The sequence below is a fragment of the Papilio polytes genome, unplaced genomic scaffold (genome assembly GCF_000836215.1).
Source record: "Papilio polytes unplaced genomic scaffold, Ppol_1.0 DF824069.1, whole genome shotgun sequence".
NCBI lineage: Eukaryota > Metazoa > Arthropoda > Insecta > Lepidoptera > Papilionidae > Papilio > Papilio polytes.
Genome location: NW_013525135.1, coordinates 1808197 through 1830086, shown reverse-complemented (window position 1 = coordinate 1830086; position 21890 = coordinate 1808197). Strand labels below are relative to the sequence as shown.

The following is a 21890-nucleotide window of genomic DNA, read 5'->3' as shown; positions in this document are numbered from 1 at the left end:
TATAAATATTGCACCTTCTTTATAAATGTAAACTGTTTAGCCCGAGTCCGAATTTAGAAAACTTGTCATTTGGGCGCTTGATCTTAGAACACTCTCTTTTTTTAATGCCATTCTCTTACCATTACAAATTAGTTTTACACTCACTGGTCTATACAATTAAGGACAACTCGCTGCTTTTTGTTGGAGAAGTCACCTTTTGTTTCATTCCCACTTAAAAGCGCCTATCAATTTTGGCGACAGTTTACTCTATCCCTGTCATGTGTTCGAATTCTTCCCACTATTGACAACCGCTAGTCAGCGCCAAAGTGCCGAAAATCGAATAGACCCAAAGCTCAACAGCTTATAGTATAGCCTGATCATATTGTTACATTTTCTGTGTGATTTTGTTTTGTTTTTAATCAGGGAATGGAATGGAATGGATAGGGAACGAAAACAAACACTTTTAAATTGTATCTAGTCCGGTATTTTTAGACTTTTGCTGTCAACAGCTAAATTAATTTGCTATTTCCATCTGCATAATGTAGATATTAAAGCAGTTGTTTATTTCTTTGGTAAAATTGGGATTGAGATAATTAAAACGCACTTTTGGAAATTCAAACATTTGTATTTCAATGAGTTTTAAATCAATGATTTAGTCGAAACAAAATTTTAACAAAGTACTGCGTAAGTTTCAATTTGATTGGATCAAGCCACCGGAAAGGTTACAAATAACATTACAATAATAATAAAAAAAAAGACATAAAATTTGTGGAAATAGAAATTATAACATTCTAAGATAGGTGGCGCTGCGCGTCTCTCCAATCAAACTTCCATGCAGGATTACAAACTAGCAGGTCTACACTTAACATTATCTCAACACTTCATTCTCCGTTATTACAAAAAGTATTCAAACTGATCACAATTATATGGCAGCTCCATGGAACACCATGCAACACTTAACCAACACTTTTCAAGTAGAACAAAATATATGACATTTCTTTTTAATTCAGTCCACAGGTGCCCCCTTCACAAGTACCAAGTTATATTCTAGAAAAAAAGCAAATCATATCTTGCTTACATTCAAAAACATGTATACAGATTGATTGATTAAAAACATTGAATTACAGAATTAGAAAAAAGAATGTACATCTGCCTTAATTTGATTTGATGGATTTTTTAGTGTAAATTTATAACAAAACCATGGAAGACACATTGGGTGTTGTGAAGTCTAAAATTTAAAAGATTCAAAATGCTTTGAAGTAGATCCTACTGCAGAGATTTTGTTTACTTCTAAATGAGACAAATGTTTTTACCCTAGTATTTTTTTTTATATTAACATAAATATATACATGTGTCGGACTGTAGTCTCGAACCATTCTTAATCCAAAATGTCACATATTTCCCTTGACTCCCGTATAAAACTTAGCTCGATTCAATCTTAATTAATGAGATGTGGTTGGTTGGTAAAAATGCAAAAACAATCACATAACAGACTAGTTTCCGAACACGCTATCGAAAAGTAACAAAATTTAACACATTCGTTTTTTTTACAAAAAAAAAAAGGATAGGCCACGAACGGAAGTCGATCACACAATAAGCTCCTCTCTGTACAGCGGATTTCATAAATCCGGAGAGAAAACAAAATGAAAATAATCTGTTATCGAATATAATGTACAGTTCAGCACAACTATGTTTCATATAATACGATTTTATCGACCAACGGTCTCCGCAACAAACTCACAAATACAATCTACATATAGATAAAAACTATTCAGTCGTTTTTATTTATCCATAAAAATATATCTTTAAAAGGCTCAAATAAAACTGTTACAGCTCTAAGTACCGTTGACAGTAGAGTCGCGATCGGACGTGTCTTATAGCAAGAGTCGTCGCCGTCACGACGTCGTCACGTCACCGTCACGTCGTCGCGTGTCCGTCGCGGTGCAGTGGCCGCAACGCCCACAAGTACTGCAACTTCACTTTCGACTTGGGACAAATATAAGCCGGAAAGTCAAAGTAACATGAAAGCAGACATCTAGAAACTCGCCGTTCAAATTAATGCTTTTTTGAACATTTCATGTAATTAGCATTCAAAAAGTAGACTTGAATAAGGAGTATTTTTGCTGATTTAATATTTTCGTCACTACGCAGAGCGAAAAGCATTTACAGCAAACTATTCCCTTTAAAAGTGTTGCTTTTCACAGAACGGTATTTACGAGTCATCACTATTTGGCTGATCATATAAAAACCACTGGAATTCGAACCATGTCAGTAAGTAATTTTAACAAATATTAATAATCTACAAAACAATACAAAAACAGCAATTATTAGGTACATTTTAGCCCTTCTTTCAAATTATAACATAGTAAATCAGCTTCAACAATGCTGCGACAAGATCGACACATCTTCCTAGATCTACATTTTTAAACAGACGTTGCAGCCACTGTTTAGATAACTGTCTCAGGTCGCTTGCAACACCAACAGGAGATCATTGCCACCTAAATATACTCTCCAAATATTTTTTTTACGTTTTTACTCTAACTTCACACCAGACAATTAAAATTTAAAAAAATGAACTCTGCATAGACTTTAGAGGTATAAATTGTACTCAAAGTTTTTTATTAACAAAGTCGAGTGCGAAATTAGTTTTTTTTTTTGTTCTAACAAGGATCTTTAGTTGGCGTCGCAAGCGATATATTACAGGGGGGTGTACAACGCGGTGGGGGTCGAATCTTGTACTGCGTCGCTCGATGGAATGTGACACTGACACAGACGCGGTGGCATGCGCACGCGCACGTTCGTTCGCTAGGTGTGACGTCACAGGGAGACCGAGTAGCACAACCGCACAATGTTGAGGCAAATCGGCGGGTACAGCTACACTAGCATACATTCGAGTCCTCAGATCCCAAACCGAACACTTTAAGCATAAAGCCGAGCCATGTGCTTACAGCTAAAGTTACAAATACACTACTCGTTACAAGGTATACTTGGAATCATCCGCTCACAAACTAGGTAATAGAACTGTCTAGTAGAAGTTTCACTTGTAGCTCGGTAGCATGATCGTCGAGGGCGTATCATTGGTAGGGGTGGCGGGGGTCTGCGGCGTGGGGGGAGTTAGTGCACTTGCACAGACTTGTCCGTGGGCTGCTGCAGACGGCGACGCAGCAGCTGCGACTCCGCGGGCGGCGAGAGGCCCAGTGGGGGGCAGCAGTCGTCGACGCAGCGCGGCAGCTCGTCCTCCAGGATGTCGGGGCTGGGGTGGCAGGACTTGCTGGAGCGCAGCGCGCCCGCCGGACGCTCCATGTACGAGTAGTTCATGGAGAAATGCTGCTGGATCACGCGGTTCACCGCCATCGCTGACTCCGCGAAGTTCGACAGGTTGCGAGCCGACATATTACTGGAAATATTTGTATTAACAAATATTTATTAACACAAAAAGTTTTAAGATGTAAGCTCTAGGAGGGGTGTAGCTACCATTAACATGCACTTATTCGGGGTAATATTTTTAATATATTTTACATCTTCCGATTCAAGAGGACAGCTGCTTCTTCGCCTAACATCCCTGGCAACGTTAATATCATAGATGATGTTAAAGATTCGTGATATTTAAGTTTCAAAATAATTTTTTTTAATAATTTGAGGCATATTCATAGATTAAGATGTATTACCGTTGCATGTTGCGCGGCGTGTTGAGCGGCGGGGCGGCGCGGCAGTCGGCGGGGCCGGCGCGCCGCAGCCAGGGATGCTGCAGCACACGCTCGGCGCTCAGCCGGTGCGACGCCTCACGCACCAACAGCTGCCCGATCAGCTCCTTCGCCTCCCACGATATGTTCGCCCACTCCTCCTCCGGGAACGAGTACCTACCCTCCTGGAGAACAAACATACAATTAATCACATTAGACAATGTACTTTCTCTACAAGATTGTATTGATGACTAGGTATTGCTCGCGGCTTCGCCCGCGTGAATTTTAAAAAATGGGGAAAAACCCCATGTTACTCATTGATAACGTAGCTTTAATGATGAAAGAAATTTTGAAATCGGCCCAGTAAGTTATTTTAATACAAAAATCTTTCCTCTTTATAATATTAGCATAGAGGAACGGTCTTGTAATATAGTATGAATTTCAGGTTTGGGGCGAAGTATTAATAAACTTAATTGACTGTAAGTAGCTCTAGGCAGGTACCTGTATGGTGGTGAAGAGCAGCTCCTGGCAGGCGCGGCAGTTCTCGCCGCGCTCCCAGCCGCAGTCGTTGCCGCAGTCGGCGCGGAAGGGCGGGTAGCCGCACAGCAGGATGTACGCGATCACGCCCAGCGACCACAAGTCGCAGCGCTTGTCGTAGTGCGTCGCCGCGGAGCCCGCGAACAGCGACACCACCTCCGGCGCCATGAACTCCGCGCTGCCCACCTACAATCATACATTGTTAATTATTACGTTTGTTTGTTTAAATGAAGTTATATGGGAATGTTCACATCCTAGGGTATTTCGTAACTTCAAGTATGTTTAACCGGTTTGAACCGGTCGACTAACGATGACGACGACGACGCGAGGTTTTATTTTATTAACTTACAAATAGTTGACAAGCACAAGTTTTTATTTTTTATTATGTACTAGCTTTCGCGCCTGACTCCGTTTGGGTAGAATTAAAAAACTTTAGTAAGAAAAACCAGCATTAAAACTCACTGTAGTCAAGTATTACTAGAACAGACAGTAGTAAGGAGTCTTTACATAATTTTTAATATGACATGTAAAAGATTTTTGTAGTAAATTGTCGTGACAGTAAGTGTGTTAACTGACCGGTGTCATGAGCTGCGGCGTGGCGAGCGGGCTGGCGAGGCTGGAGGTGAAGCTGATGCCACTACCGAGGTCGAAGTCGCAGATCTTGACGGGGCACAGTCTGTCGCGGTGCACACATAGAATGTTCTCCGGCTTGAGGTCGCGGTGCGCCACGCCCTTGCCGTGCAGGAAGTGCAGCGCGTTCGCGATCTCGCGCACAATCTCCGCTGCCTGCGGCTCCGAGAAATAATGGTGCTCCTGGATACGAGACAGGAGCTGGCCACCGTTGATCTGTAACAATAAAAAATAAAATTCAAATTATTTATTCAAACAACAGTATTTGTTGAAAACACTACGAACAATACGACACGATAAAAAATATCTATGACGTTATCGCTTAAATTTAATTTAAATTTTACTTTTTGGGTTCAATAACGAAAAAATGTCTGTCTACTGTTGTACTGTTGTTGTTGTTGTTGTTGTTATTTTTCTATGTATGTCGTCTATAATAAGGATTAATTATCTGCCTGTTACTTATTGTACTATGTAAAATGTATCGTAATGATGTGTCATAATTTTGTTCTGATGGTTTAATTCAATAAATAAAAATAAATAAAACAAGGTAGATAGATAGTCAACCAACCCACACATGGCCAGCGTGGTTGACTATGGCCACTAGGCCACTTAGTAAGGGGGTGACTACACCCCCTTACTAAGGGTAGGGCCTGAGCCCCTCGGTGGGGACGTGTAGTGAGCTGGTAATGATGCGAGACAGAGAGATTTCTCTATAATTTCATATATAAATCAAATAGTTTAATCCATACTTAGCAATGGGTATATCGTTATAAAAGTCCAACAATCAAAAACGCTATTGTCTATATTCGCAGTGTCACCTTGACTATTGTGCTAACAATGACGCCCCCGACATGAGTTATGTTTACATACATTTGTTTACATCACAATGAGGTAAATCGGCGGAACATTCCCCAAACAATGAAACATTATCATACGCTAAAAGTGTTCAATGTGTCAACAAGCGGCAACACGCGCCCCGATGTGACTCACTAATGTCTGTCTAGGTAACATTGTTTTTTTTTTAATTTTCGCTTTTTACGACCTAAGTCAATATTCAATCTTTAAACCAAAATTATACATACTAATATAGAGGAAAGATTAATATTTTTGTATGTATTGAAATAACTAAAAAAAGCTACTGGGCCGATTTCAAAAATTCTTTTACTATTTAAAAGCTACGTTATCACTGATTAACATAGGCTATATTATTTACGATTTTTTCACGCAGACGAAGTCGCAAGCAACAGCTAGTTTTTTAAGATTTTATATCTGAATGGGGCAAGTTATTTCTCTCCTTACTCTCTAACCAATAGATTCTATAGACCACCAATCCAATCTATAACGAACAGATTTAATATAGTATAGATATATTAAATTTCATATAAGAAACAACACAAATCAGCAGAAATGATTTGAGATTGAATATAGAGATTTCCGCTTATATTCGAATCAAACTCTCTTCCGATAGTCGACAAGATATATTCTCATCATTTTCCATTAAATTCTAAAAACGTTGCAAGAAAGTTCGAGCGCTGTCGTATTGGCACGGAAGTGTTTGGTGACGCAACAATCTGCATTCATGTTGACATGCCTCAGACTGCGTAAGCCCCTCATATAAGTAATGACATATTCTAATTTTACTTGGTAGTGTTATTTAACAAGACTTTTACGTGTCTACAATAAAAAGGGATATGTAGTAGTACCTAGAATATGAAAGGATTGCGTGAAAGGAGACATGATCAAGAAGGGAGTGATGACTGAGATGACGGATGATGAATTTGGAGGACGAAAACCCGTTGCGACACCACGGGAGTACGATAGGGGGAGATGATGACTATATATCTGGGATATCCCTGTAAATTTTTTTTTTATTTCTACACATCAAAACTAAAACAAGCAGAACACTTGTATGAAATGTGTCAATTAATACAATTTAAATAGCAAAGAACATGTGTTGTTATTACAAGAAAAGCGTATCTAAGTGGGCGTGAAGCGTCGAACTTTCTGGAACGGTGGAATGAACTGTATAGAAACTATAGGTGTTTGACATTCTAGTGGCGCAGTGTTTACGTCACGTTCACACGATAAACTTAGCTTCGTTTGAGATTACACGCTAAGGGAAAAACAAACAGCGATCCAAGTTAGCATCGAACTACTAGCGTCCGTCTCCGTATTGATCGCTTCGTTAAAACTGGAACCGATATAAGCCTAGGTATTTGTAAAATTAAATGTTGACAGTTTCCAAAGCGTTCATTAGCTAACTATTACACAGTAAAGTTACGAGTTTGTTTAAGTAAGTCGTTTGTCCTTACTACTTGAATGTGTGATAAAAATTTCAAAGTACATTTTATCATCAAAAATCAGTTAGAAGAAACATACGATAGATACCATGCCGGATTTGATAACAAATCGATGGAAAATTATGTGTATTGATATAGATAATAGTAAAAAAACTAAAAATACTTTAGTAGAGTCAAATATTTATAATCAGATTTCATAGTAATCTAATAAATTTCAGATAACACTCGATGAAATACGCAATAGTTTTAACAATTACATAAGTGACTTATTGTCATTATGTGAAACCTATCAGAGTAATTTAATAAAACATTAAACAATGCAAATTAAATGAAGTTTTGATAATTTACGACAATACAAAAGTAAAGGTACTTTTGACGTAACCTTAACTGACTTAAAATATCGACTAAGAGCGCGAACACCCTACGAACTATCGCACAACTGTTTAGTCTCGCTTAGATTCCTATGAGCTTATATGGAGGTACACTAATCGATTTTTAGTTGTGCAACTAAACAGTTGAATGGGTTGCGAAACAATCGACAATCGCACAACAGTTGTGAATTCGATCTTAAGAGTACCTAACACCATAGCCAATATATCGTAAAATGAATATTATATCTGTACTAACCTTTTCAAAGACAAGATAGAACTTGTCGGTGTCCTCAAAGAATTCAATGAGCTGGATGATGTTGGGGTGTCCCTGGCAGTAGTGGAAGGTCTCCACCTCGCGGAACACCCGGGCGCGGGCGTGGCCGGGCACCTTGTCTATGATCTTCACTGCAAACTCTCGCCCCGTGTAGATGTTGACGCATGTCTGCACCGACGCGTATGCGCCCTCGCCCAGCACCTCCCCTGTCAGCTTGTACAGGTCTGCGTAAAAACAATATTATTACTACCTAATATTACTTACGTAAAACACGAACTAACTAGCTAGACTAATGTACTTAATAATCAAAACTATACTATAAAATAAATACATTTTCTCTTTTCCTTTCCACCCTCTTCTTTTGAGAAAAGGAAGGGAAGGAAAAGTGGATTTGATGGCGGACGAGACGCATAGAAGGGGAAATATCCTCTTTATATGCGACTCCTCCTTCGTCGATTAAGGGTAGGCAACGCATCTACAATTGCGGATGTCTATGGGTAGCGGTCACTTCGACACTTTGGCGGATTTAGGTGGCCGCTTGTTTGTTTGCCACCTTATAATATAAAAAAATATATATTTTAATACATATTGAACTTCTTTTAATGTAATGGCAATCTGTATCTAATCTCATCTCTCATAAAAACAACCCTTATCTTAAGAAAAGTAATGCCGAAAACATGTGTGAGTCATTCAAATTCAACAACTTTCCAAAACGTTAGTAAATAATGAAGTCATTCAATGTTTATCATTACTTATTTGCAAATGACGTAATATGTTTGTACCTACATAAGCTGTTCGTACAAGTACAACCGTTTTAAGCTAGGGTACCCTTGACCAATCGTATCCGTTCAGAGAATTGCGCCCTAATTTCCATCAACGTAATAACAAGACTATGTATGAAGGGACAAAAGCAATTTCATTTCGGCGAGGGTGCGGAGTACACTCGACAAAGGCAGATAAAAATTTGAATAACGTTTAATCACTTGTGAACTATTACTCTAGTTTTTTATTATTCCAACAGAGTTCACAGTTCTCACGACTAAAAGATTGATCAGTGTTGGTAATATCGAAATTATTCCACAGTTCATGCATTAAAGTATACAAAATTCAACTGCAAGGAATTTAGTTAAATTATATTGATGTGTATTTTCTCGTGAAAATGTTGACAAATATTCGTCTTTACGTTAGTACAGTAACAGAACAATAGCGTTGCGAATGCGTATAGCTTATACAACAGTCAAAGGTAAGCAAAAACATCCGACTGAAGCCCTACTACTGCGTTCGTTATGTCTGGCTCGGCAATTACCTAACACACTGTTACTATGTAGTCATTTCACATTTGAGGACGTTTATTTCCTATCTGTGAAATGACGCTTACAAATAAATCGAAAAATTAATGTATGTACTTTATTAAATGGGTAGCGAATTTAATTCCTTGACTGTACAGTATAAAAAATTATCAACATTATATAATACAACAAACAAAATTAATCGCAGAATGACTAATACGTCTGCAGACAACACAGACTGGCGGATTAGGGACCCGGTCAGTGGGCGACAAAATGACCTCATAATATCCGTATAAGTAGAGAGAATACTTTTGATTTTTGTATACCTGTTTTTTAACTATACTTGAATATGTCATGACTAACATATATTATTGACTTCGTATAAGTCTTCTAGACATGGCTAAAACAAACTCCTACGTTAAACTATATTTGTAGATGTAATTGCCGTAAAAACATTGACGAATGTTGACCTAAAAATTATAATTAAGGAAGTTTGTCACGTCAACACTAATGACCATTTTTAAGGACACTTGGTCTATCGTAGTTGTGTTTGGATACATAATTTAATTACTCAGTATGACGTAAATTGTAATCGTTCTATTTTTATATCTATAGTATGGTATTAGCATAATTATAATACAATACAATTATACTCCGTCAGGGTAAGACAGCAGAATTTAAAAAGCTATAAATTATAATAATTATATTTTACTTAGGTATTCAGGTTATCGATGTCTTTATTCCGATGATTTGTTTTAATCAAATCGCAATATTTAATCGAAATGAGGTCGATTCCATTTGAATAACAATTTAATTTCTAATTATAAATGGAAATTCTAGAACTTTCTTGTTTAACATCAACTTATTCACTTGAAGTTGTTCACGTAACTACTTAGTACTACTTACTACTTTGACCAATGTGAAGCTCACATATTACTTAAAGGTTTATATACAGGTCGATTCTTAACGGACGGTCGTTTTTTTGACCACTGTAAACACATTATTTTGGATGTACGGTCAAATTTATGTCGGAAATCTGATTTTTCCGATTTTTTTACAAAAATATGTAATCAGACAACAAAGTTTGCGTATAAATGATAGCTATTGAGGTCCTCAAACTCCACAAAACCGTTGATCCATCCGTTAAAAATCATCCTGTATACTAAAACGTGGCAATTTAGCAAACGATCATCGGTTTCTACGAAATAATAAAGTCTAAAATTTACTTGAAGGAGGGAGGGTACAGAAAAACAGTGACTACGGTAAAATTGTAGCTGAACGTGTCATATCGACCATACGTAAAGAGTTACATATATTAAGAGAAACAGAGACGTAATCTTTTAGTTGAATGGATTGTTCCGCGTAGGAAGTGAGACTAACCTTGGAAGCACGAAGTGACGACGGAGCTGCCGGAGCGCTTCTTCCTGCGGCGCTTCCTGCGGGCCTCCTCCTTGCGGCGCTGGAGCTCCTCGCTGTCGGCGATAGCCATGGGCGCGGAGGGCTCAGCGCGTGCGCCGCCGCCGTCCGAATCACGCTCGCTACCGGACTGGCTGCTGCAGCGGCCCACACCTAAAACACACATATCACCGTTTAACGCTGCTAATTTAACAAACCAATAAAAATTAAAAAGGATGCTCTTTAATTGCATAAAAATTTAGCGGACTTGAGACGGACCAAATAAATGAAACGCAGAGCCCAGGATAGAGCGAGCAGGCAGCGCACTGTGGATGCCCTCTGCCCCACTTCGAGGACATAGGACAAGAAGAAGAAGAAATAAATGAATTGATCCAATAGTCGGTACTATACTAAAAGGTATTCGTCGTTTAAGACAAAATCATGTTATTGAACAGTCACGAAATCAACAAATAGCTTCTAGAAGAAACTAGTTTCCAGTTATAGCCATTAAATTAGAATAATGGTAAGGACGAACGAGAAATCCAAGCCGCCTTCGTAGGCTTTAAGTTTCTTGTCGACTAATTTAGTAATGTATTCGCGAATAGGTTTGTAAAATTTCTATTCTAACCTTTCACTAAAAATTTACCTTGAATACTCATTTTATGGCACCTATTTTACAAATTGTTTTAGTTTATAGAAACTTAATTGGATAATTAATTTACATCTCATATCTAAATAATTCCGTTATAATTAATAACAAACTGTTTTTAAAAATTGTAATTTTTTATTTCACATTTCACTGATTAACATTTATGCTGCTGACGCTGCTGTCAATTTGCATTTGTGTAAAAATTGCACAGATACAACAAAAAAAAGTCGTTGTAATACCAACTCTTTTGTCGTTGTGCTCTTCTATCACCATGGCAACCGTTGCTTGCATGTCATTGTATTCGAAATTTGAATATAACTGCGACAGATATTTATTTACATTCGACAAGATGTAATTAAATAAATATTTTGTCCATACGCATTTACCAGCACGTAGACTGAATGCACCGTAACAGAATAGCCGTTAGTTGGACGCTTTGTAGGTCTTGTACAACTGATCTAAATTCGTATACTCATTGGTGGACTAATGTATTATTTTATTTTTAAAACGTCATATGCATTGTATAACGATTGCGTTATAATTTAAGCTTTTGTAACAATATAAACTGTTTTGTATATTATTAAATAGTATTGGCTGAGGAACAAAAAGGTTTTTATCGAAGGGTACACATGTCGTCAATCGGTGAATACGATATTGTGACGTCACAGTGGCGTGGCGTGACTGCAGCTGAGTTGGCAAACAAAGCGGGGTCGGTGACCGGCGCACCCAGCGGCCGCTGCCCACGTACCATTCCCGCTCGAGGTCTCGGATTCTACCTACTTTATACTAGTCAGTAGTCAGTAGTAACATTTAATGTTGGGATAAATTTAAAGTTCATTCATGATATTGGGTTAGAGATGCATGATAAACAAATAGTAAGACAAACATTTGTTCAAAACTGCGATTTTGAGACACTACAAGGTTAAGAAAAGATTCCATACTGATATAATTATAATAATCTACTATCTTACTTATCTTAGAAAAAAGATAATTTTATACATAAACGATTAATAATTTCCATGTTTATATGCGTAACTTCCATTCTTAAACAATAGTTAGTCTAATAGAGTTGCTACTTGTATAATTAGTGAAACAAAGCAACCATTTATACATACAATTACGCTGTTCATCCTACATTACATACAACACTAAAGCAGGGGCACTGAATGTCTAGTACTTATAGAATTAACACTCAAGAGTCGTTTATTGGTTACTAAGTCATCCTTAGTGTGGATTTACGAGTGCACACTAAATGATGTTTAAGTTAACATAAATTACTCTGAGTACGATATAAGTATCTCTTTGTATAATGCTAACGCACAATACCGTCTTCCTTACATTTTACTTAATGTTTTGAATACAGATGTAATTTACAAGTCAGTATCTGAAGAATACGTGACATATATACGCTATCAACAAATATATTGTTATACGAAATTATACTCTATGCTAACGACGGAAAGATAAAAATAAAACGAACATGTTTATCAATAACTTCCACGCGGTAAAAATACAGTTCTTGTATATATATCCAACGCTCTGTAGTATTTATTATTCTTAAAAATATCTTATTCAACAAATTTTCCATTCTACACAAATATAAAATTACTAGCTTTTGCCCGCGACTCCGTCCGCCTGGATTTAAAAAAAAAACTAAAGTGAAAAGCCTATCATCCTCTATATTTATGCCAAATTTCTTTGAGATCGGTTCAGTAGTTTAGGCTACACACTCTAACAAACATCCCTCCATCTAAACTTTTGTATTTACAATATTAGTAAGATATTAAAATAAAAATACAATCGAGTTCATGTAAATCCTTGACTTTTTACTGTAACTAAGTCGGATTCCCAAGGCTACCTTATCTAATATCAACTTGGTTGGTACAATGGACAACACAATTGAGATAACATTTATTCCTCAATACTGCTATTGGACAAATTAATACGATGATTTTAATATTTATCTGAAATGTGAATTGAAATGTATTTTTGCACATTAGAAACATTCATATGAATAATTGAATAACAGCGGTACTATCTCGCAATCGGCAGTTTCATATGCACACTTCCTGTTTACAAATTGCTCTATATTCCTATATTAATTATACGAACGGCACATTGCGTTAAATATAGCATTGTTAATAAGTCTTCTCTACAAACACAAGTTATTACTAACAATTAAACGCTCTGTAAATTAAAAGAAATATATATTTTAGTAGCTCGTGTATTACGCCCTTATTTTTGCTAATACGCAACTCTCTATATCTACTAGTTTTGGTTGTTTCCAACGGAACTCAACGAACCATAACAAAGAGTCGTTAAAAACCATAATAAAATGACTCCTGATCATTGTTGTACAAAACTAAATCGTGGCTCAACAAAGAACGGCGCACCCACATTAACTTGATCACGATTAAACAAATGTCGCATTTAAACTTCAAACTAACAAGGACAAATTATAATGAAGCATACAATTTAGTTGTTTTTAATTAGTCCATTTCCGTTGTGACGAATAAATTCGGCAATTTTAATGCGAATAAAAGCGATGTTATCTAAAATGTACGATTAAAAATAAACATGTTAAATATCTTTCCATTACGTAAAACGAAATCCACCTTTAGTCACTGTTTATTTACAAAATCCACGTGAATTAGTGGTTGTGGACTTCCTTTACTCCAATGTGTGCTTACAGATCAATTTCTGTAGGCACCGAAAACGTTCAATCGATTATGGTACTATGCAAATTTAAATAATAATTGAAGTAATCAAAAAACATACTCATACTAACAAATAATTTAATTACACTGGGACAAAAAAATCTATGCAAAGACAAGAGGCATGTGTGCCAGCGCGTGAGCTCAGTGGCGCCACGTGGTGGAACGAGGCAACTCGCCGGCAACGTGGCGGTTACGCAACACAGATGTCGAATCGATTCAACAGTCTTTCGAAATCCTTAACTCTTGCAGTATTAACATATGAGATAAATAGAAATTGGTTCAAAATATAAATTAAAATACAAATCTCATCTGTATGTAACAAATACTTTAATAAATGGAAACGCTTAATTTCTATCTAATCAGAAAGTTACCTAATTTTGTCCCTGCACCGTATTCTACATCATGATAAAAATACCTGACTAAGATATAGTTTTAAAAGTCATTTAACTTACGCTAAAAAACATCGAACACCAATTAATTCTTTTAAATATTTTTAAACTTGGAAATCTAATACGTTGAAATATTTTTTGTGGATGAATAACGAGTAGGCTGTTTACAAGCGCTGTAGGTGAAATCAGTGGAAAAAGCTAGTGACAATTACTTTCTAGTGATTAGAGAGCTATATTATAACTAAACCCAAGCATTAGTATTACTGTTGGCCGATAGCTGTAGGACCATGCTTTCACAGCATTTTATACAAGAAAAGAATACTACGAAGTTTATGCCGCAAGCTATTCCGTTTGTGAAAACATAATATGCAAGGAACTACAAAGATTTGTATTTTTGCACGTATTAAATAACTGAAAAACTACTGGGCCGATTTTTTACATTCTGTCACCGTTAGAATGCTAATTTTTCTGTAAGTAACTAGTTTTTTTTTATTTCACGTGGACGGTCGCGAGCAACAGCTAGTGTATTTATATTTTTAATCGCCAATTGTCAACATGGCGCCTTCGAGTATTGAATTTCTACTTTCTAATCTGTCGGGCATTTGAATGCACTCTCGTTTAGCGATCGACGCGAACCCAATACTTTTGTATACCCTAAGGCGGTACAACGGCTTTCTAATTGCATACTTATGCCCTTACTGTAACGGATCCTGTATTAAATAACTTTAGAATTAAGACGTCCATATAAATCACATACATATAAAGTGTAGAAACATTTTACAATCTATACTTCTATACTGTTATAATAAAGCGTAAACACACACTTCTTTGTTGCCTAAGATGTCAGCAATTACAGCATATTTATGAATTATTCTTTCTTTAATAAAAAGCCCTACACTTACGTCACGCTTTAAGCTATATATTTTCACGCCATTAAACTTAGCGGGTATATATTTTGGATAAAAACCCTAATGTGGGAAAGAGACCATAAGTTGCTGCCAACATCAAGAAAGCAAGATTGCTAAGGTTTGTCATGTCATGTCATTTTGACATTTGCTATTGATAATTTGACAAATGTAAACATTAAAATAAAACTTTCATAATTTCATGCGGAGGAAGCCGCACGAGAACAGCTAGTTTAGTAAATTAATTTAATTTCTGTAATATCACAAAAGATTTGAAAGAAAAGCACGAATGTACCATATATACATGTATCCATTTAGATATCTAACTATTGATTATTTCAATTGAATAGAAAAGTAGGATATTAATCAAACAGACAAGCGAGATGCATCAAAATTGTATGCAGGAATAAAATATTCAATATTTAAAGTCTATCTGATCGTGAAACGAAAGCTGAACTAATTGGCAAGTAGGTCTGGCATTGTCAACACGCCCCGTTATCTGTGGAACAATCACGGGCACTTTTGATTCTGCCTACGCTTTCACCGATTCATTTGATTGCAACAAATGGCAAAAATTATGAATATGAAAAGTGTAAGTAATCTAATAGAACACGCAAGTTTGCAGATGTCGCGATGTGCAGTCGTCATAGCAACTTTTACGCCGCTATCTTAATTTACTTTTGATATAAACCGTTTACGTGTTGTATTAACTATATATTGTTTTGAAGAGGCTTCGTTTCAAAAATAAACGATAACTTTCAAGTATTTCAAAAGGTATTGGTACGTAGGCGATACAAGAGAGGGGAATGTCAGGGGGTTTGGTGCATAACAAGAAATCGATTCGCAAACCAGACGCAACGCTGTACGCCGGCGGGGTATGGTGTGCGCGGGGAGGCTGCATGACGCGGCATTAAGTCCGTCACGGTCAAGGTTACTCCGATTCGATAACACAAACAAATGTATAATAACATTACCAAGTTTACATTCTGCATGCAATTAGGAATTTCCATGTTTAAAAAACTCTCCATATAAACATTTTTCACACTATATATTGACTCAGAATTCACACAGACCATAAAAACATCACAGATGCAATCAAATCTAAACAATCCAATATTCTGTACAGTTTTCTTAATAATTTTGCAAATTGACTTTATGAAAAGTGAAAGAATAGTTTTTTTTTTCACATTTTACTAGAGAATATTGATAAACAAACCATCATTATTTAATGTGCATTTTATGTCGTATTTATTGAAATATTAAAAAGGCGTACAGTACAAATGTAGTAAAAACCAGTAGATAACAAAACCGTATCCGTAACCCTCATTCAAAAACTGACTTCTTAAATATACTCTCAATCGAATGCCACGTCATATACCAACTTACTCCATTTTTATAGTACTTGTGTGAATGCAAGTCGAGTGCGCAGTTCGGTGTTAGGAGGTGACCTTGGCCGTAGACGCGGGGCGTCTCGCCCGAGCGGCCATGTTGGAATCATTTCGTCGAGTATAATGAAACTTTATCAAATTATAAACGCATTCCATAATTGAAAATTAAACGAATTCACCTATAAAACGCGTGATTAGACATGAAATATGTGAAAGGAATTTTCTTATATGAAACAGTTATAAAACTCTCCAAAAAACAAGGAATTTCTCTTGAGCTTTGACGCTTATTACCGCATTATTTTGTACAAAATATATTACATTAGTTACAACGCTGAAATAAAAGAGGCACAGGAACTAATAATTCATCAAACTGGATTTAAACTAAATAAGATGCCTAACAAAAAATCCAGCAAAGATGTGACGCATGAAAACATTTGGTATCAATTAACTCAGATATCAGCTTGAATCCTGCGAACCATCAGCTGTTCCGGCATTTACCGGTTTAAACATGTGTGGCAGAAAAATATGATCACATGTGTGGATATTATAAAAAAATCTTCGTTTTACAAACCGGGCATACTAACGCACCATATTAATTTACTCTAGTTTAGAAATAACTAGCTTTTTAGTAGTAGTAGTCCGCGAAGAATAAAAAACAAATTGCTGTGATCTTCCAGACTATCCTCTACATCTATACCAAATTTCATCGAGATCCGTTCAGCCGTTTAGGCTACAAACTCTAATAAACATCCATCCATCTAAACTTTCGCATTTATAGTATTAGTAAGAAGTAAGATAGTAAGACATTTGGCCTCAGTTAAGAAGTAGGATTTCTCGTTTTTCATCAACCTAACTCTATTTCGATTTTCTTATTAGAATTCTTGAAAATAAACTGTTCCTACAATCATAAAGTTTCCGGCAAACATCTAAGATTGTAAAAGGCCATATAAACATCATTTGTAGGTTATGAATGAAGATAAAGAGTGCAGTTGATAATATTAAAGCAGGGTCATTCGCGCTGATTGTATTTATGTACTGTAAATCATTTCTACATTTCTCGTTAAAATTGACGTATAATCCAACAACAATAAAACACCCAAACCTTTATTTACAAGGTAACGAATATCAGATTTAAAGTTCCGCCTTTACTTCCAGCATAGACACGGAAAAGGAAATTGTAGTAAAACCTAAATAAATAACGTTTATTTTGTTCGATTTATTGATTGATTATTGTAATCATTTGTGCTCTAAAGTAGCATTGAAATAGACGTAAAAACTCTTGGCAACAGATATTTATATAAACATCCTGGATTCAAGTTATGAAATAATACCCTTATTTTGAAACAAACGGGGTTCCGCGAACGGTCATCGTCCGGACAACATATGAACTCCGACATTAGAGACTGCTAGAATTTGCTCTGTTGAATATCTTCCAACAAGACATAATCCATTATTTAAAAAATGTAAAAACAAACGAATGAATTAATTGAACGTCTGCTAAGTATAAATACGTTTTCAATTAGGTAATCTCGCTTTGCGATGACAAATTAGCGCGATTAACAGATCATTGACCTCTTCCAAGTCAGCGATATCGACGGATGAAAATAGGACGGCGTTAAAATCAAACATATGGATATTTTGCATCATTTTTTTTCTGCACTTTATGGTGCTGTTTATTATTAGAAGCTGATACATTAGCTAGTAATAAAATAAATCCAATTGTCGATGTGGTAGGAATCGCAACGTCGACATTACGTAGTAAACTGCAATGATGAAGATTCCCATCTTTTATTGGATTAGAAGAACTATAGAGGATTGCCGGTTTCACTTCTTTTTAATAATATGCTCAAAACTGCAATTTTTATCCTATTATTCACATAATTTGCTCAAAACTGCAATTTTTATCCTATTTGGTTGGTTTTTTCAAAATAATATTTTTTGAATCTTTAGAAACTAAATATGTTTGTTTTATACAATCCAAACCGATGCTTATGAGCTTAATAAATCCATCATTTTCTGAATTTAAATAACAAAAGTTATATAGGCCAACACTAAACGGGTCATCGATTGATAACATTACAAAAAACTAGATAAACGAATGAAAACGAACCGATTTCCATCCAGACTGGCTTCAATCTTATTGAGTTCCAACTGGAATTACACGTAACTTGTCTGCTAACGGAGTAATTACACAATAGTCGTGAATTATGAAACGCACTCGCCTGCTCGGTTACTCGCAATTATAAACTCGATATCAAAAAGAAGTAACTTACCACTATCTACACTTTCTTCAGATATCTTCTTAACCATTCTGATGTTTGCTTGATGTTTAGATACAGCGACAATAATGTAACGAGTGGGTGTTGGTACTCTTGTTTAGCCGCTTTCAAACTTGTGCGGCCACCTTCTCGACGTGAAATCGGAAAGGCGTTGAGACAAGATATAGAAAATTAACGCCAAAATACTAAAATAATTTAAAAGCACCGCCGTCGAGAAGGATTCACGGATAGTGTGCCGGAAGGTATTAAACAAACACTGTAAGAAGACGGGATGAAAAAAAAACTGAGGTATCTTTAGCTATCCATCCTACACACGCCCGCCCGTTCGATGTTCTGAAATCCAACTGACGAAATGAACAGCCGCAGCCGGCTCGGAGCAGCGGTGCGGCGCATTTTGCCCCGCGCCCCTCGCACCGCGCTTCCCCTTCGAGCTCTGCGTCGTTGTGGTCTCCCGCCCGCGCATGCGTACTCTCTCGCACGCTGACGTGTTTACATTTTTTGTCGTTTATTTTTTTCTCTTCGTGTACGTCGCTAGGCTGGCAATGGATGTTGCCTCGTCATCTCTCCATCACTGCATCTGCATCAAAATTTACTTACCTATACACGCACATAATTCAAAACAAAAACCTTTTGATAAATATCCCACACACAAAATAACATATCTAACATCAGACACTGTAATACAACAGCAACGGACTGATCATTGCATCAGCGGTGCTAAAATTGCTTTCTATGTTTACTCGACAATTTTTCGATAAGAATCGAATTAAAAACATAAAAGATTCCGTCTACTATACAAAATTATACCTACTTCATTAATTTAGGTATTTAGTCTTGTTTCTTGCTTACGCCTAAGTAGGATAAAATGGATCTTACAGGGTAACTACAATTTTATTGTTTTTTTTTCTTGTTGTATTTTGTAACTAGATCCTTTGTCTCTAACCCTTCTATGAATGACCTTCACAGGGCGTTTGTTGACAAACATTGTTCGGGAGCTGCTGTACGCTGTACGACGCAGTACGCACGTGGTACGGGCCGAGCCGACCAGCCCACCGGCAACCGGCGCCGCCATCTTTGTTGTCACGCCACCCATCTGTCTCTTTCTCGCTAGTGTGCTTTGCTCTACGAACCAAAACATCTCTCTTATTCCTCGGATCTCTCGCTCTAATGCCTACGTGACCGACAATAACATAACCCCAACAAAACTGGTCGGTATGCTTCTAAATACAATTTGTCCACAATCAGAATGATTTTAAATTCAATAGCACTCGAAGCAAGTTCCACAAAGATCTGTTGTTAGCATACTTAATAGGGCAGTTTACTTTGTACATATAAGTCGGTTTATGCTATTTTATACTACACCCACACGATTAGATCAGCTGAAGTGAACTCAAACATCAGGTGATTTTGTTAGTTTATCTCCGAGTAACAACATAGTAGATAAAGTCATGTTTTATAAGAAATAAACGCAATCTAATTTAAAACTTAAAAATACATAGACTAATATTTATAAAGCTAAACGAAACATGACTGGGCGTTTTCATTTCGACCCTACTTTGCAATTTGAAATCGAAATTCTATTCATCGAGCAGTGAGAGGTTTTGCTATATCTATATTTGCAGTAAACTGACTAGTATTATTAGTTTTTATCGAGAACTTATCAAACCATAGCTATTTAGCCACAAAACAATGCATTGTCCATACTATAAACCAGAAGTTTACATTGGGATCTAACCATAACCATTGGTAAACTAAACAACACTTTGTGTCTTATTGTTTATTTTGTTTTTTGCCTTTGTTACCACTTTCTATATAGGCTCAATGTTACTTAAATTTGATTAATTATACACTTTTAACAGTTTTTTTTGAGAAGGGTAACGATATTTATGTTGTAAATGAGAAAACCTTCGGATCGGATGGACGAAGAGTATAAGTCTCTTATGGTCTGCAAATACCTATGCCTGCGTAAATGTTTAGCTGTAGAGGGAACAAAGGTGTTTTGCGTGTGATAAATCTGTCAGTAATTTTAATATCAGGTGATAGGTGTTATACCTACCTACTTAAGAGTTTTTGTTTTGTTACTTTTTATCAAGAATTACGTTCGTAATTTCGATAATCGTTCATATTTTGATCAGCAAATGTTTTGTTAGCAAACAGTTTTATCGGCCTCTCCCATCGGCTAACCTTAATTAGTGTAAGAGCATACAAAGCTTATGTTCTTATATTTCTTGGGTAGATACGGCTAAGACACTTTTTTATCTTTTTAAGTATTTTTTAAACATTCTATCGTAAGAAAACATATGTACTCTAATATGTCCCTCAACTGCTACTATAAACACAAAAAAAAATTAAACATAAAACAGTTATTAAACTGCTTGCTTTAAATTATAAAAGTTAACAAAACATTTCTCCCCTTTACCTTTGTTATAAAGTTACAAAGGGACTCACAAAAGGTATTCTGAATGTTGCCGCATATTACTACTTCGTCTTTGTAACACTTGAGTACACTAAATGTGCTGACCGCGCATTTATTAAGCGTTAAAAATCTTTAACCTATATTTGTCCTTATGACTTCCTCTGTTTGATCTTTCTTTTGGATTCCCGAAACAATTAGAAAATATTTTGTGTTGGTTGAACGCTACAAAGGCAATAAAAAAAAACAAAGCAATGTTAAAAGCCAATAACAGTAATCACGTTTTTAATTTAATATTTTAGTCATGTAATAGGCGATAGCGTACGGTAAAGAGGCTTACTGGTAATCATAGAATGAATTAACTTAATTATCAACTTATATTATTTCACTTCGCTTTTTTTAATATACATTAGCGACCCAAAACAAAATTGTTATTATAGCCTCCTTTAAAAATGACGGAGAACGCGGGTTCCATATTTAAAAAAAAATATCTACAACCGTGACATTTGAATTTCAACTGTAAACTTATGTATTACAGTTAGTATTTGATTGTATTGATGGAAAATAAAGACGTTTATGGCTGCTAGGGGTTTGCGTGGGGGTATTCCCTTGGATCAATTTTTCGTATTCCTTTGTGTTGGATTCGGTTTGTGTGCGAGGGGTCACGTATACAATCCGGAACACCTGACTCT

The 21890-nt window shown here is 36.3% G+C and overlaps 1 protein-coding gene across 2 annotated transcripts; it reads right to left on the bottom strand.

Annotated features, from left to right (window-relative positions):
* Positions 1-587: 587 nt before the first annotated feature.
* Positions 588-19160, bottom strand: LOC106100163 (MAP kinase-interacting serine/threonine-protein kinase 1-like). 2 transcript variants are annotated; one of them, XM_013278916.1, is made up of 7 exons: positions 18780-19160; positions 10444-10632; positions 7757-7998; positions 4776-5045; positions 4164-4385; positions 3648-3847; positions 588-3376 (listed from the first exon to the last, which is right to left on the bottom strand). In XM_013278916.1, exons 1-7 carry the CDS (start codon positions 18814-18816, stop codon positions 3094-3096), a joined length of 1443 nt encoding a protein of 480 aa, XP_013134370.1. In that variant the 5' UTR covers positions 18817-19160; the 3' UTR covers positions 588-3093. The 2 variants fall into 2 exon arrangements, with proteins under 2 accessions (XP_013134370.1, XP_013134372.1); XM_013278918.1 differs by lacking the exon at positions 18780-19160 and adding an exon at positions 11105-11180.
* Positions 19161-21890: the final 2730 nt, after the last annotated feature.

What these genes read in the sequence shown, in the direction of transcription:
- LOC106100163 (XM_013278916.1), bottom strand. Translation starts at nt 18,816, where the DNA reads ATGGTTAAGAAGATATCTGAAGAAAGTGTAGATAGTG. An exon ending in CGTCACTTCGTGCTTCCAAG is followed by an intron (nt 7,999 to 10,443) that starts GTTAGTCTCACT and finishes GTTTTTACGCAG; the next exon opens with ACCTGTACAAGCTGACAGGG. An exon ending in ACGCCGCGCAACATGCAACG is followed by an intron (nt 3,377 to 3,647) that starts GTAATACATCTT and finishes AAATATTTCCAG; the next exon opens with TAATATGTCGGCTCGCAACC.